Source organism: Danio rerio, chromosome 4 (assembly GCF_052040795.2).
Source record: "Danio rerio strain M-AB ecotype USA chromosome 4, GRCz13ab, whole genome shotgun sequence".
NCBI lineage: Eukaryota > Metazoa > Chordata > Actinopteri > Cypriniformes > Danionidae > Danio > Danio rerio.
This window is the reverse complement of record NC_141024.2, coordinates 26,487,348-26,502,500: the sequence shown is the minus strand read 5'-3', so window position 1 is coordinate 26,502,500 and position 15,153 is coordinate 26,487,348. Positions and strand designations below refer to the sequence as shown.

Sequence of the window (15,153 nt, the reverse complement as noted above, 5' to 3'; positions counted from 1 at the left end):
CCAATTAACCTATAGCACATGTCTTTGAATTTGTGGGGGAAACCGGAGCACCCGGAGGAAAACCACCCACGTACACGGTGAAAACATATAAACTCCACACAGAAATGCCAACTGATCCAGCCAAGGCTCGAACCAGTGACCTTCTTGCAGTGAGGCGAACGCACTACTTACTGTGCCGCCTTTTGTCAGTGTTATTATACAAGATTTAAATTTAAGATTTTCAATTTAAAAATTTCGCAGTTTTTTCATTCTATTTTAGACAATTAAGTACAATTGTTGAAATAAATTTAATTTAACCACTTTTTAAGAGCCTATGTTTGTTTTTAAGTACATTCCAGCACTTAAAAACATACCTTTGAAAATCAAGTCCTTTAAGTACTTTCAAGAAGAGTGGGAACCCAATTATGTTTATTTTGTGCTTTCCATACATAACACCTCATTAACAGGTATAAAAAAACATTTGTCTAAAGCTGTGTGTGTGTGTGTGTGTGTGTATGTGTGTGTTGACACTTACAGTGTGAATCCTCGTGAAATGACCTCTGTCTCCTGGATGAGGCGCAGTGATTTGCGAGATAGGCTGGTCAGGGATCTGCTGTTGTTTACTAGATCCTCCAGCTGGACGGCCAGAGACTGAACACGACGCTGAAGATCAGTTTTACGCCACAGACACAGACCACGACACACACTTAAAACACACAGCAGATACACACACAGCCACAGAGACGGCTCGAGGTCAGAGGACGAAAAACACAAGCCAAGCAGGACAGACAGCAGCCCAACCAGAACAGACACGTCCCTGAAACAAACAAGCACATCATTCAACTTCATATTCTAATTTACTGATTTAGCAGATGATTTCATTTGAGTGATTTAAGTAACTTTGTGTAACTGAAATTAACACTTGTTTGAATAAAATCTGTGTTGGAAATCTGTGTGACCATTTATGTGAAGCTGCTTTGACACAATCTACATTGTAAAAGCGCTATACAAATAAAGCTGAATTGAATTGAATTGAAAGTGTACATTTCTTCTTGTAATTGAAAAAAAATATATAGTATTACTATTCTTAACAAAACATGAGAATGCAATATGGTTATAAAATGATTATCAAAATAAACACTTAATTGTAATGTAATAATAAACAATTTATAGCTTATTAGTGCAATTTTTAGTTTTGCAATCTTGCTTAATTACAGTTCAACAGTATTATAGCAATATCTCTAATAATTTACTAGTAAATTTGCTTTGTTTTAATAACTTGGTTAAATAATAATAACAATATTATATTACTATTATTATTATTATTACTACTACTACTACTACTACTAATAATAATAATAATAATAATAGCCAAATAAGTGCCAAAATAAAAGCTCTGTTGTTAAACATCTGAAAGTAAAAATACATAAATAAAATAAATAAATGAATAAATAAATAAATAAATAAATAAATACATATTTGTTTAGTAACTGTCATTTAAATTATATTCCTAATAATTTAATAGTAAATTTGCTTGCTTTTAATAATGGTTAAACAACAACAACAACAACAACAACAACAACAACAACAACAACAACAACAACAACAACAACAACACCATCCTTGTGTCAAAATAAAAGCTTTGCTGTTAAACATGTGAAAGCAAAATAAATAAATAAATAAGTAATTGTTTTGTATTATTTTTATTATTGCATTATTATTATTATTATTATTATTATTATTATTATTATTATTATTATTATTACCATCCTTGTGCTAAAATAAAAGCTTTGTTGTTAAACATGTGAAAGCAAAAAATAAATAAATAAAGTATTTGTTTTGTAATTTTTTATGTGAATTATATCTTTAATAATTTAATAGTATTTTTTTATTTTAATAACAATTAAATAATAACAACAACAACAATAATAATTACAATAATACAATCTTTGTGCTAAAATAAATGCTTTGTTGTAAAAAATATGATAGCAAAGTAAAAATAAATAAATAAATAAAACAAATATTTGTTTTGTAATTGTTATATAAATTTTATCTTCAATAATTTAATTTGCTTGATTTTAATAATGGTTAAATAATAATAATAATAATAATAATAATAATAATAATAATAATATCCTCATGGCAAAATAAAAGCTTTGTTGTTAAACGTGAAAGCAAAGTAAAAAAAATAAGTATTTGTTTTGTAATTGTTATATAAATATTTATATTCTTATCAACAATCAAAAACAACAATGTATATTTAAAAAACATTATTAAATATATTATAAATATATTATATTAGTATTATAATTAATTTTATTGTTGATAAGAATAAAAAATATTTATATAAGAATTACAAAACAAATACTTATAGTATATATAATAAAAATAAAATAAAAATAAAAGCTCCATGGTTATATTTAGTTTTTAGTAATATAACTAAATATATTAAATTAGTATATATAACTAAATATAACCATGGAACTTTTATTTTGATTAAAAACTACAGAGCATGTTGAACAATGATTTAAATATAATTATTAAATATAATAATAATAATAAGAATAATAATAATATTTTACAGTTCAGTAAATGCTGCAAGGTGTACTGTAAATTTATTTGTGCAACTTTAATGATTCTTTATAATACGATAATAATAGTATTTATATATAATTATAAAATAATTATTATTAGTATCATGTAATAAATTATGAAATTCTTCACAGTGCATCTGTAACATAAGAATTTTTCTGTAATTGGTTTTGTTTACAAACATTTATCCAATTTGTTTGACCAGTTTTTTGATTATTAAAATTAAAAAATGTAAATTAATATGATTATTATTAATATTCAATCCCTATACAATCTCATAGCCAGTTAAAACATTTATGCTCAAAAAATTTTCTCAAATCACAATCCACCATAAGCTGCGTGTCAGTATGCTACTTTCAGTCTCTGCTGGTAACATCAGGGTGTTTTTAATCAGCACTGGTGTGTGTTTTTGTACCATATAGAGAATGTGGAGAGGCAGCGCGGTGCAGGCACAGCAGCACTGGGACAGACAGTGTCAGCAGAGCCCAGTGAGAGAACACTGGGGTCCAGCAGCTCGATCAGCTCCACGTCCTCCTGCAGCAGGACATCCTGAGACAGCAGACATCGCAGAGATGACTGGCGGAAAGCAGAATCCTGCCGGAGAACACATGCAAATCAACACAAACTCGATGTGAATCGATGCATTTACTGACTGCCTCACAGAGATATTAGGTTTCTCTACTGTAATGCTTGACAAGAGCTGAGTCTCTCAAATTATGCTTTTATCGGATTGACAATAAAGTAAAATGATTAGGTCGAGCAGGAATCAATTATAACTGTACTTTAACCTTACTTCAGTACTTGAAGTAAATAAAAACATGATTTTAAAATACAATTTATATTGAGCTGGCAATAAGGTTGTTGAAAGAAGAGCTGGTAACCCTTCACTTTTTTAAACTGACACAAAATGCCCTACATTCAGTGGTAGAATAAAAACCCAAAACATTTTAGGAGTCAAAAAAAAATTGAAGGTGAGTGAAGAGTCTTCCTCACCAGCTGCTGCTCCTGCCAGTGGGTGGCGCTGTCTCGACGCAGAGGATTGAGACCCCGCAGAGCATCAACCAGCCTCCAAACACAAGTCTTCTGCAAAAACACACACAGATGAATGACCACAGCAGACTCAATTTCTGAATAAAACAGCATACTGCATTTTGACATGCTTTAAACTTTGGCAAATTTGGCAAAATCTGCAGACATTTTGTACTATTTCTGAACAGAAATGTAAAAAAAAAATCTGCAGATATATCCAGAATGATTTTGAGAGAATAGTAACTAAAAACTTAACATGAAAAAAAAAAAATATATATATATATAAAAAAAACAACTTTTTATCAATTATTTAAGGTTTGCAATGAAGATCAAGTAAGATCTATTGTTTAGTAAACAAAGCAGGTCTCTCATATAATTTATCTAATAATCAACAGAAAATGTTAGCTTAAAAACTGTATTGTGAATAAATAATATAAACATTTGCATATTAGTGTGCTGTCAAAAGATTATTCGCATCCACAAAAAAAGCTTGTATTTACATTATGTATACATATACATACATATTTATTCATTTTCTTTTCGGCTTAGTCCCTTTATTAACCAGGAGTCGCCACAGCGAAATGAACCGCTAACTTATCCAGCATATGTTTTGCGCAGCAGATGCCCTTCCAGCAGCAACCCAACACTGGGAAACACCCATACACTCTTGCACACACTCACATACAATACGGCCAATTTAGTTTATTCAATTCATCTGTACCGCATGTCTTTGGACTGTGGGGAAACAGGAACGCACAAAGGAAACCCACGCAAACGCAGGGAAAACATGCAAACTAAACACAAAAATGCCAACTGACCCAGCCAGGGCTCGAGTCAGCGATCTTCTTGCTGTGAGGCAACACTGCTTGTAAATAAATAAATAAATATATATATATATATATATATATATATATATAAATATATATATATATATATATATATATATATATATATATATATATATATATATATATATATTTATACACCTGAAGTCAGAATTATTAGCTCCCCTTTAATTTTTTAATCTCTTTTAAATATTTGCCAAATTATGTTTAACAGAGCAAGGAAATTTTCACAGTATGTCTGATAAAATATTTTTTCTTCTGGAGAAAGTCTTATTTGTTTAATTTTGGCTGGAATAAAAGCAGTTTTTAATTTTTTAAACACTATTTTAACCATTGGCCGGATCCTGGTTAAAATAGCCTCAGCCTCCCGGGGAAAATCTATGCCAGGGTACTGAAGAGGAGGATCCGGCCAATGGTTGAACCTAGGATCCAGGAGGAACAATGCGGTTTTCGTCCGGGCCGTGGTACACTGGACCAGCTCTATACCCTCACCAGGGTGCTCGAGGGTTCATGGGAGTATGTTCAACTAGTCCACATGTGTTTTGTGGACTTGGAGAACGCATTCGATCGTGTCCCTTGCGGCATTCTGTGGAGGGTGCTCGGGGAGTATGGGGTCAGAGGCGATCTGTTGAGGGCCGTCTCGTCCCTGTATGAAGAGAGTAGGAGTCTGGTTCGCATTCCCAGCAATAAGTCAGATTTGTTTTCAGTGCATGTTGGACTCCGGCAGGGCTGCCCCTTGTCACCAATTTTATTCATAATTTTTATGGACAGAATTTCAAGGCGCAGCCTTGGGCTGGAGGGGGTCCAGTTTGGGGAACACAGGATTTCATCTCTGTTATTCGCAAATGATGTTGTTCTGTTGGCTTCATCAGACATGGACCTTCAGCATGCACTGGGGCGGTTTGCTGCCGAGTGTGACGAGGCTGGGATGAGAATCAGCACCTCCAAGTCCGAGGCCATGGTGCTCCACCGGAAAAAGGTGGTTTGCCATCTCCAGGTTGGAGGAAAGTCCTTACCCCAGATGGAGGAGTTTAAGTATCTCGGGGTTTTGTTCACGAGTGAGGGAAGGATGGAACGTGAGATTGACAGGCGGATCGGTGCAGCGGCAGCAGTAATGCGGTCGATGTACCGGTCCGTTGTGGTGAAGAAGGAGCTGAGCCGAAAAGCAAAGCACTCAATTTACCGGTCAATCTACGTTCCTACACTCACCTATGGTCATGAGCTTTGGATCATGACCGAAAAGACAAGATCTCGGATACAAGCGGCCGAAATGAGTTTCCTTTGAAGGGTGGCAGGGCGCACTCTTATGGATAGGGTGAGGAGCTCTGACACCCGGGAGGAGCTCGGAGTAGAGTCGCTGCTCCTCCACATTGAGAGAAGTCAGCTGAGGTGGCTCGGGCATCTGTTTCGGATGCCTCCTGGACGCCTACCTAGGGAGGTGTTCCAGGCATGTCCCACCAGGAGGCGGCCCCGGGGAAGACCCAGGACACGCTGGAGGGACTACTTCTCTCCCCCCGGAGGGGATCCCCCCGGAGGAGCTGGAGGAAGTGTCTGGGGATGGGGAAGTCTGGGGTTCTCTCCTAAGACTGCTGCCCCCGCGACCCGGCCTCGGAAAAGCGGCAGAAGATGAATGAATGAATGAATAAACACTATTTTAAGGTCAAAATTATTTGCCCCTTTAAGCTCTATTTTTTTAATAGTCTACAGAACAAACCATCTTCACACAATAACTTGCCTAATTACTAATTGACCCGCTTAGTTAACCTAATTAACCTAGTAAGGCCTTTAAATGTAACTTCAAGCTATTTATAAAAGTCTTGAAAAATATCTAGTAAAATATTATTTACTGTCATCATGGCAAAGATAAAAAAATCAGTTTTTAGAAATTAGTTATTAAAATTATTATGTTTAGAAATATGCTGAAAAAAAAAATATATATACACACACACACACACACACACACACACACACACACACACACACACACACACACACACACACACACACACACACACACACACACACACACACACAGAATCCTAATCAGCATTTTTAGGCGGTCTCTTAATTTTTGTCCATAGCTGCTGTTTATAGCTTTATTAAAAGAACCAGTTGCTAGCATGTTTATGTTTATGTCCTCAATAACAGCCCATAGACTGATTATTGATTCCTGTCTGGGTCATGATGAGCACACAACAAGCTTTTAGCATTTTAGCCGACAAACTAAGCATCCCATTGTACATTTAAAACAGTCATTGTCATTTGAAATAAGACTTTAAAAGAATAAAGATTGTCAGTCTTATAATCTTGAAAAAAGCATGTAGCTAATCAGAATCAGTGAGCAGTGTTGTTAAAGTATATTGTGGGCTGGTGCTTGCACACTGTGGAGGTTTCGCCTGTTTTGTCTTATTTTCTTTCTTCATGTCTTTAGTATTCAGTTGCTGTAGGACTCACATTCTAGATGCTTAGAGTGTGTGTCAGACAACTGAAGAAAAGAGAGACGGAGTATGTATGTGTGTGCGCGAGAGAGAGAGAGAAAGACTTGGAACACAAACAGGGAGTCTGAACTGTGTAAACTGCAGACAATATGATTTTCTCTGTAGAAACTTTCCAAACAAATTCTGAAATAAAAGCACAACAGCAGATAAAGCTCCACTGAAACACACTAAGATGATTTTCAGCACAATTCTTTAGTCATTTATCACTTCCTGTTCCTAAGGTGACCAGTCTTCACTTACATCCATAGCTTTGTAATCGTCACATTTTTTTTAACAATAACAAAAGCGATAACACTTAGTCAGCACATGCTGAGGAACACTCAATAGCAAATCTAGACAAATGAGTGTGTGTGTGAGAGAGAGACTGTGTGTGTGTTTCACCAATATTCTGAAGTGTACATATTATTTCTGATATCCAATAATAGTTGTATATTTCCAAGTTTTTAGTCAAAAGTTAAAATTGTATGAATTGTAAACATTTGAAAGTACAATCATTTTTAAATGATAAAAAAGTACTAGAATTTTTTTTATTAAAAAAAAATTACACACACACACACAAACACAAACACACACACACACACACACACAGAGAGAGAGTGAGAGAGTGAGCGAGCGAGAGAGCGAGAGAAAGAAAGAGAGAGAGAGAGAGAGAGAGAGAGAGAGAGAGAGAGAGAGAGAGAGAGAGAGAGAGAGAGAGAGAGAGAGACAGCGTTTAGCTTTGGACTCTTTTTGCACGGAAATGTGACAGGATACAGTTTAATCTCCACTGCTGTATGGATATCTGCTATGTTAATATACAAAATAAACCTGATTTAACGTCCACAAAGTGGGATTGAAGCGTCTACCTTTATAATTGTTCTGACACGTGCACTGTTTTAAAACATTTTAAACATGTGAAACTTACTCTTGATCACGTTAATGGTGATTGATGATCCTAGCGAACTGAACAGACTTTCTAGTCCCGGTTTACATTTTCATTTAGCAGACGCTTTTATCCAAAGCGACTTACAAATGAGAACATGGCAGCAATTTACACAACTAAAAGAGCAACAATGAATAAGTGCTATAGGCAAGTTTCAGGTATGTAAAGAAGGTGTAAGAAGCAAAACATTAGTTATTAGTTATTTTTTATTAGTTAGAGGAGTAATTAGAGAGGGAATTGCATATTAGTAAGGAAAGTTGAGACTAAATAGATGAGTTATGAGTCGTTTTTTTGAATTTGAATACATCGAGTGACTCTGCCGTTCTGATGCAGTTAGGGAGTTCATTCCACCAACTGGGCAGATTGAGTGCGAGAATTCGGTAAAGTGATTTCTTCCCTCTTTGGGATGGAACCACGAGGTGACTTTCATTCACAGAATGCAAATTTCTGGAGGGCCTATAAATCTGCAGAAGTGAGAGCAGATAAGAAGGGGCGCAGCCGCTTGCTTTGCGCAAGTCTGGTCTTGTTGATGTGATTGTACACGTGACTACCGGGACATGTCAATCAATTCAGTGGGCGAGGGGACCGCACTCCTATGTCAAGTTGCGGTCTGTCTGAAAACCGCTCCAATTGGTCCACCGTTTTTATGTTGTTAAATTGAAATATATATATATAGCAATATACACACAGTTCTCCTAAACAACCTTTGAAACCTCAAAAAAGATTAACTTAAAGATGAATTAGGGATGTCAAAAAAATCAAATAAAAGAGGAATTATAAAAAGTTTAAGTATTACATTGTCTAGCTCTTCAGGAGCTACATAATGTAGGAAAATACAGGCAGGAATAAAGTAAATTCGCTTCTCAACAAAAATATATTTGCTGCTTGTTCAAACTATTTATTTAAAATGAACTGAAGCAATATAATTCTTGAGATTTATTGGGACAAATTCATTGTTTTAATATGTACAATTATTTTATAATTAATTAATTATTTTATTTATTTATTCAATTATTTATTTATTTACTTATTTTATTTTACTGCAGGATGCATTTTTACAGTTGTTTTATTTTAGTCCAAATTTTCCCTGAGGAAAAAGTACCTGACAAAAATTCAAACTATTACATTTTATACATTTATTATTAGTGTATAAGCCAAACTTCCTAATTTCAATCATTTTAAACATTAACTTCTCCTTTTAATCTAACATAATTAATTATATTCAAACCAGGAAAATAGTATCAAACAGAATTTCTCTTTCTAAAAAATGCTAAAAAATGTATTTAAAGTTAAACAAAAACTAGAAAAGTGTGTATAATGTACAATACAAATACTTGTCCTCTCATTCTGCACCAATGTGGGAAGCTTTTGGAATTTGTCAAAACAAAAATACATAACAGATTATCAAAAATGTGACTTATATTCCAAAAAACAGTATTCCTTGAGCTTTGGGGACCCAGAAAAAAACTGCAGATGCCATTACAAAATGTCATCTGCAAAATCTCTTCTGTAACAAAGTTTATGTGTGTGCGTAATGGAGAAACTACTGTTGTTTTAACTCTTTCACAAAGTTTTAAATAAGTTCTCAATTGATTCAAAAATACTGCAATGGAGGAATTAAAGCTCTTTTGACTCTTTCGTGCATTTGATAAGCTTTTAATGAGTTCGCAACTGATTTAAAATAACCATCATATGTCTGCATCAATCATAAAGTGCATTCAGTCTAAAATAGAAAACTTTTTTTAAGGTTTGATTAGTTAGGAAGCAAAATATACATAATAAAATGCTGAGAGACTCAGGACTAAATTTATCTTTTTTTTTTTTGTTTTTGGTGGAAAAAGAATCAGTCTGATTTTAATGAAATGCTTTCAGTGTGTAAAGATTTGCTGGTTATGAAACGGATTTAAGATTAGCATCTAATCTGCTCGTGTTCATACAACAAGCAGTCCCTTTCATTTAAAGGGATATGGTTTAACCAAAAATTACAATTTACACACCGTTTACTCCCTCTCAAGTGGCTATAAACTATGAGTTTCTTTTTTCTCTTCAACACAATATTTTGAAGAAGGCTGAAAACTGGTATCCATTGACACAATAAGAAAAACAAATACTATGGAAGGCAATGGTTACCAGTTTCCAGCAATCTTCAAAATATCTTCTTTTGAGGAGAAAAAGTCAAACGAGTGAGTATATGATCACAGAATTTTTGGTTTTGTGTGGACTGTCCCTTCAACACTACACAGGCGTGTGTGTTGTGGTATTGGAAAGGTAAGTGCTGACACTCACTGTACGGGACTGGAGGATATCCTGAGGAAACGGAGCCTCCTCTCTTCCAGCGCCGGGCTCCTCCTCTTGAGAAACGGGAGTACATGCCTCAAAATCTGTGTGTCCTAAATCCTGCAAATACTGGAACAGTGGAGAATTCTGCAAGAGCAAAGAGACGTAGCCTTAAATAAACACGAGTCAGTGGTAAATGAGGATGTCCGGATTACCAAAAAATTAATAAATAAATAAATGAAAACATATATTTGGTAATAGGGCTTGACATTTTTAAGAAAAGAAAAAAATGTAGAGGAAAGCCATCAAAATAACAACAGAAACGCACTTTACATCCTAAACAAGCAAAATTACAAATGTCAAATTCTATTTGACTGCTGAACCATTGCAATGTCAGAAAAACTACATAAGAACAGCAAAAGAACCATTTATTCAGTCATGCATCGCTCACAGGCACCTGTTCCAGGTTCCATTGATTACACACAACCAGAGCCAGAGGATCATTATGAGACTATAATCCCCTTTTCTTCCATGTGTTCAAAATAATGAGAATACTTCCATCACAGAATTGCAAAGCTCTGCCATCTTGTTTTTTTTGTCTGTTCCTGCGAGGAGCTCACTTTCTTATTAAGTGCAATTCAACAAAATTAAACAAATTGATTCAGCAAACCATTTTTTAAAGTGTATTAATTAATCTAAAAAAGTAACTCGAGTTACATTTTTAAAAAGTTTTTTAAGAATTGCATTACTTGTTCCTTAGGAAAGTATTCATTTAGTTGTGTAAATTTATATTTATTCAGTTTTAAAATAAATTTTAGTAATATTATTGGCTAATATAAAAACGTTCATATGATTTACATACAATAAAGTTTGTAAAGTAATAATTTCTTTTTAGTAGATATATGGTGTGTATATATGTGTATATATATATATATATATATATATATATATATATATATATATATATATATATATATATATATATATATATATATATTATGAGACTTGCTTTGTTTACCAAATAATGGACTAATGGATCTAATAAGATTTGCATAGTAAACCTGAAATAAAAGTTAAAAATGTATATATTTTTTATTTAACATAAAATGTTTTTGTTACGATACACCCAAAATCACTCCGCATAAATCCGCAGATTTTTTACCATATTCTGTGCAGAAATAGCAAAAATGTATGCAGATTCTTCTGGCGCTAGTTAACACACTTACTTAACAGACAACATATTTTTAGTCTCTTATTCTTTGGAATTTTTAAAGTCTTTTTAAAAAGTGATAAAAACATCCTGTTTTACAATATTAGTCATAATTAATTATGCTAACAATAAAGTGCAAAAAACACAATTACCCTATATATCCAAGAAACAATTACACCATATTGCAATTTTTATACAATATATCAAATATACCAGAGTTATAATACACTAATATTACAAGTAAAACCATAAAACTAAAATAAGTTTAACTTAGAGTTTAATGTAATCAAATCAAAGTAACTAAATCATGACAAAAAAACGCACAATCAAATTGCTAAAACTAAGTTTTAAATTGATCAATTATTAATAAAATTCTATTAATAAAAACTGCAATGACATTAAAATGACATTTGCACAATTTACAATAATTAAAGTGTAGTTAATTAGTTCTGCTTTGTGAGTTACCAAAAACTAACAAGGAATGACTGTATTTTTACAAACTAAATAAAGTAAATAAAGAAGAATAAATACATTGTTCATTGATTGTTCATGTTATATAATTAACAGAAATGAACTTTAAATCATTTTCATTCGACACATCAGTAACCCGCATGCATTTCAAAACATTTCAACATAACAATTCTGTTTCGTCCGGTCCTGTAAGCAGCTTCAGCCATTATTTAATGAAGGAAAATTGTGAACAAATATAATAATGATGATCAAACAGGTCAAATAATAATAAAAGGTCATGATTCCGATTAGTCTCTCAGCAAACAGAAATGCCAGAAACAACATCTTTTCCTTTCTTATTTTCCCCTCCCTTACCTCTCGCACATCTCTTGCTCTGGTCCTGGATCTTCTCAAACGCACCATTACTTAACAGAAGATGTAGATCCCACAACCTCGCGGTTCACAATTAATTAAGCACAACCCAGAATCTTACCATAGCCACTGGATTTGAGTTGCTCAAGAGCTTTGGAATTCTCCTTCTTATTTCAGTCAAATCTTGCCACCCGTCATCATGAACTTTGGATCTTTTTTGAGTGTAAAGCTGATTTGCGGTGAGAGGAATTGGTTTGGAGAGCGTTTATTGATGTGAGAGAGCAGCTAAACTACCCTGCGGCAAAGGACCTGATTTTAGGTCACCGAATGAGAGCATACTGAATCCCACTGTTTTTATTTTCAAGTCTGGATTAAACATGATGATGTACAGCAGATATGACCCTTTTAAAAGCATAGTAAAAATCGGACCTGCGCAACAGCATATGGCAACATCTGAAATCCACAAAATTAGATTTCTGCAGCGACTAGGGCTGCCCAATACTGGGAAAATATGCGATACTGCTGTTGAGTACAAGCGATACTTATTGCGATATAACATTTCACTAGATAAAAGCAGATTTTATTCGCTTTTTGTAAAATATTGTATTAATGTAATGATGACCATACTGAAATAAACAGGTAATAAAGATGATTATTCTGATCTAATAACATTTTCTGATCTAAAAAAGCTGTCAAGGTGCAAACATTTAGACGGTAACCTGGGGAGACATCCTGACTCGTATTAGCTGTTGTATTGTTCCTCTCTTGTCATTACTCCTGTCTTTAGTATTCATTTTCAGCTCTACACCGTAAAAATATCTGTTAAAGGTGCAGCATGCAAGTTTGACACCCAATGGGTAAACTAGGTATTGCATTCCTAAATCAAACTTAATGCAAGTGCGGGTTGCCAGATTGAGGACCAAAAGGAGCAAGTCTGAGACTCTGGCCTAAAGGTGGATTTAAGGCTGATTAAATTTTTGTTCTAAATAAAAGCAACGGCATGTGATAGTAGGAATATTTTCCATATTAAAAAGAGTTTTTGTTCTGACAAACACCTCAAATTGATATATTAGAAACGGCTTCTTTTTCTTGCAGCCGAACAACAGGAAAAACTAACAATGATCACTGCACACCTCATGTGCTTTATTCAGCGTTAAATACTAACAATGTGAGTTTGGATGCCATTTTACAAACATCTATTGCAATACTACTTAAAGCAGTAGTAGAGAGTTCACCTCAGATCTTGAAAATAAAATGAACCTTCAGAATTTAAATTTAGAACTGTGACTCAAAACCAACACATACTGATTCAGCATGTACATTTAATGTCTAAGTGTGAGTTGTTAGGACATGCGGTTACAATGCAACCTGCTCGCCTAATGTTTACACTCGTAACGTTTATATTATTTGCAAACTAATAACCTCATGTGGAACTCTGAATCTGCCTCTCATTTCGAAGTCTGCTACTGTCCACTGGACGTCACATTTTGGTCATGAGCACATGCAGTGAGAGTTTTTCTAAATAAATGAATGAATGAATGAATGAATGAATGAATGAATGAATGAATGAAATATGCCGTTTTCTATCAAGGCAACCAGTGGTGCAGATATATTGATAATTGACTAGAGTGGCATTCGGGGGGTTAAAATAACAAAAACAAAGCCAGCATTCCATCCTGGAACACACATTTTTCAAAGCAGAATAACTGACTTCAGCATTGTTTTTCAAACAAAAAGGTTCATTTAGCATGTTTCTTAAATATTTGCAAACATATTATGGTACTTTTATGCTTTAGAAGAGTCAAAAACCTACATAAAGCACCTTTAACAGTTTCTGTATTTTGTGTTTTCCGTTTATTTACGGTTGATCACTGCACTGTGGACTTTTCCAGGTTACAGCAAAACAAAGTGACTTTTAATGATATTTAAGTAGTTTAAAAAAAATAAATGTATAAGAAATAATATATAAAGAAATAAGTTTGTAAAGTAACAGAAAATGTATTAGGGATGCACAATATTGGAAAAAAACTGACATTGCAATAATTTGTTTCTCTGCAATATATATTGCAATATTTAAGTAATTTCACAAGATGATTTACATAATTATATTAAGAAAGAATTAACAACTTTACACAATTTTTTCGGGAATGTATTTGTTATAATGTATAATAAACAAACTACAAGCATAAATGATTACAATAAAACAAAGATGCAAATAAATGCTTTATGGTTTTCTGGATATTCTACTGAGTTAAAATCAAAACTAACAATCCAATGTAATGAAATGTAAAAAAAAAAAAAAGTATAGTTTTCATTGTGTTAAAAAATACAATAAATCTTTGTTACTCTCCAGATTTGATGACTTCTTGTGCCCAAATATACATGCCCTAAAAAATTATTTTGTTCACTGGATTGGAGATAAACTTTGCTATTGTTATTGCTGTCAAACTAAACAACTTAAAATTGCGGAATCTGCGATGTGACTATTGCGATTTCCATGCTGAAACTACAATATTGTGCAGCCCTAAAATGTACTTTCAGTTTGCTACTAGGATTTTGTATTTTAATATATAACTATTAAAATGTTCATAATAGTAATTTTTTTCTTACATTTTCATGGTTAAAGGTTGTTGAAAGAAGGATTAGAGTCCTATGATGCTATTCAAAGGCATTAAAAAATGGGGCAAAATAAATAAAAACGGCTTATTTGAGAATATTTTTATAGTGCCAATTCATGATTTGCATAGAACTATTAGATTTAAAAATCTGAACAATAAGTAATGTCAAAACTAAAAATGTATTAATTAATTCATTATTTTTCTTTAGATTAATTTAAAGCCAACATTGATGAAAAATAAATTGTTACGGGGTTCATAAATATTCCATTTGCTTTCCAGTAATTTATTCCAGCCATTGCCACAAATAGGCAAATGAATTAAATCAAATCTAGATCAATGCACACAACCGTTTCCCTGGTGA

The 15,153-nt window shown here is 33.3% G+C and overlaps 1 protein-coding gene across 9 annotated transcripts in view; it reads right to left on the bottom strand.

Moving 5' to 3' along the window:
* vezt (vezatin, adherens junctions transmembrane protein) overlaps window positions 1-15,153 on the bottom strand; it is a 33,668-nt gene that overhangs the window by 16,173 nt on the left and 2,342 nt on the right. For 3 of the 9 annotated variants that reach the window (XM_087245569.2, XM_087245571.2, XM_087245573.2), the window contains exons 2-5: window positions 10,152-10,289; window positions 3,565-3,654; window positions 2,987-3,165; window positions 515-796 (exon numbers count right to left, since the gene is read on the bottom strand). In XM_087245569.2, coding sequence (XP_087101695.2) covers window positions 515-796; window positions 2,987-3,165; window positions 3,565-3,654; window positions 10,152-10,289 — 689 coding nt within the window. 9 annotated transcript variants of the gene reach the window in all.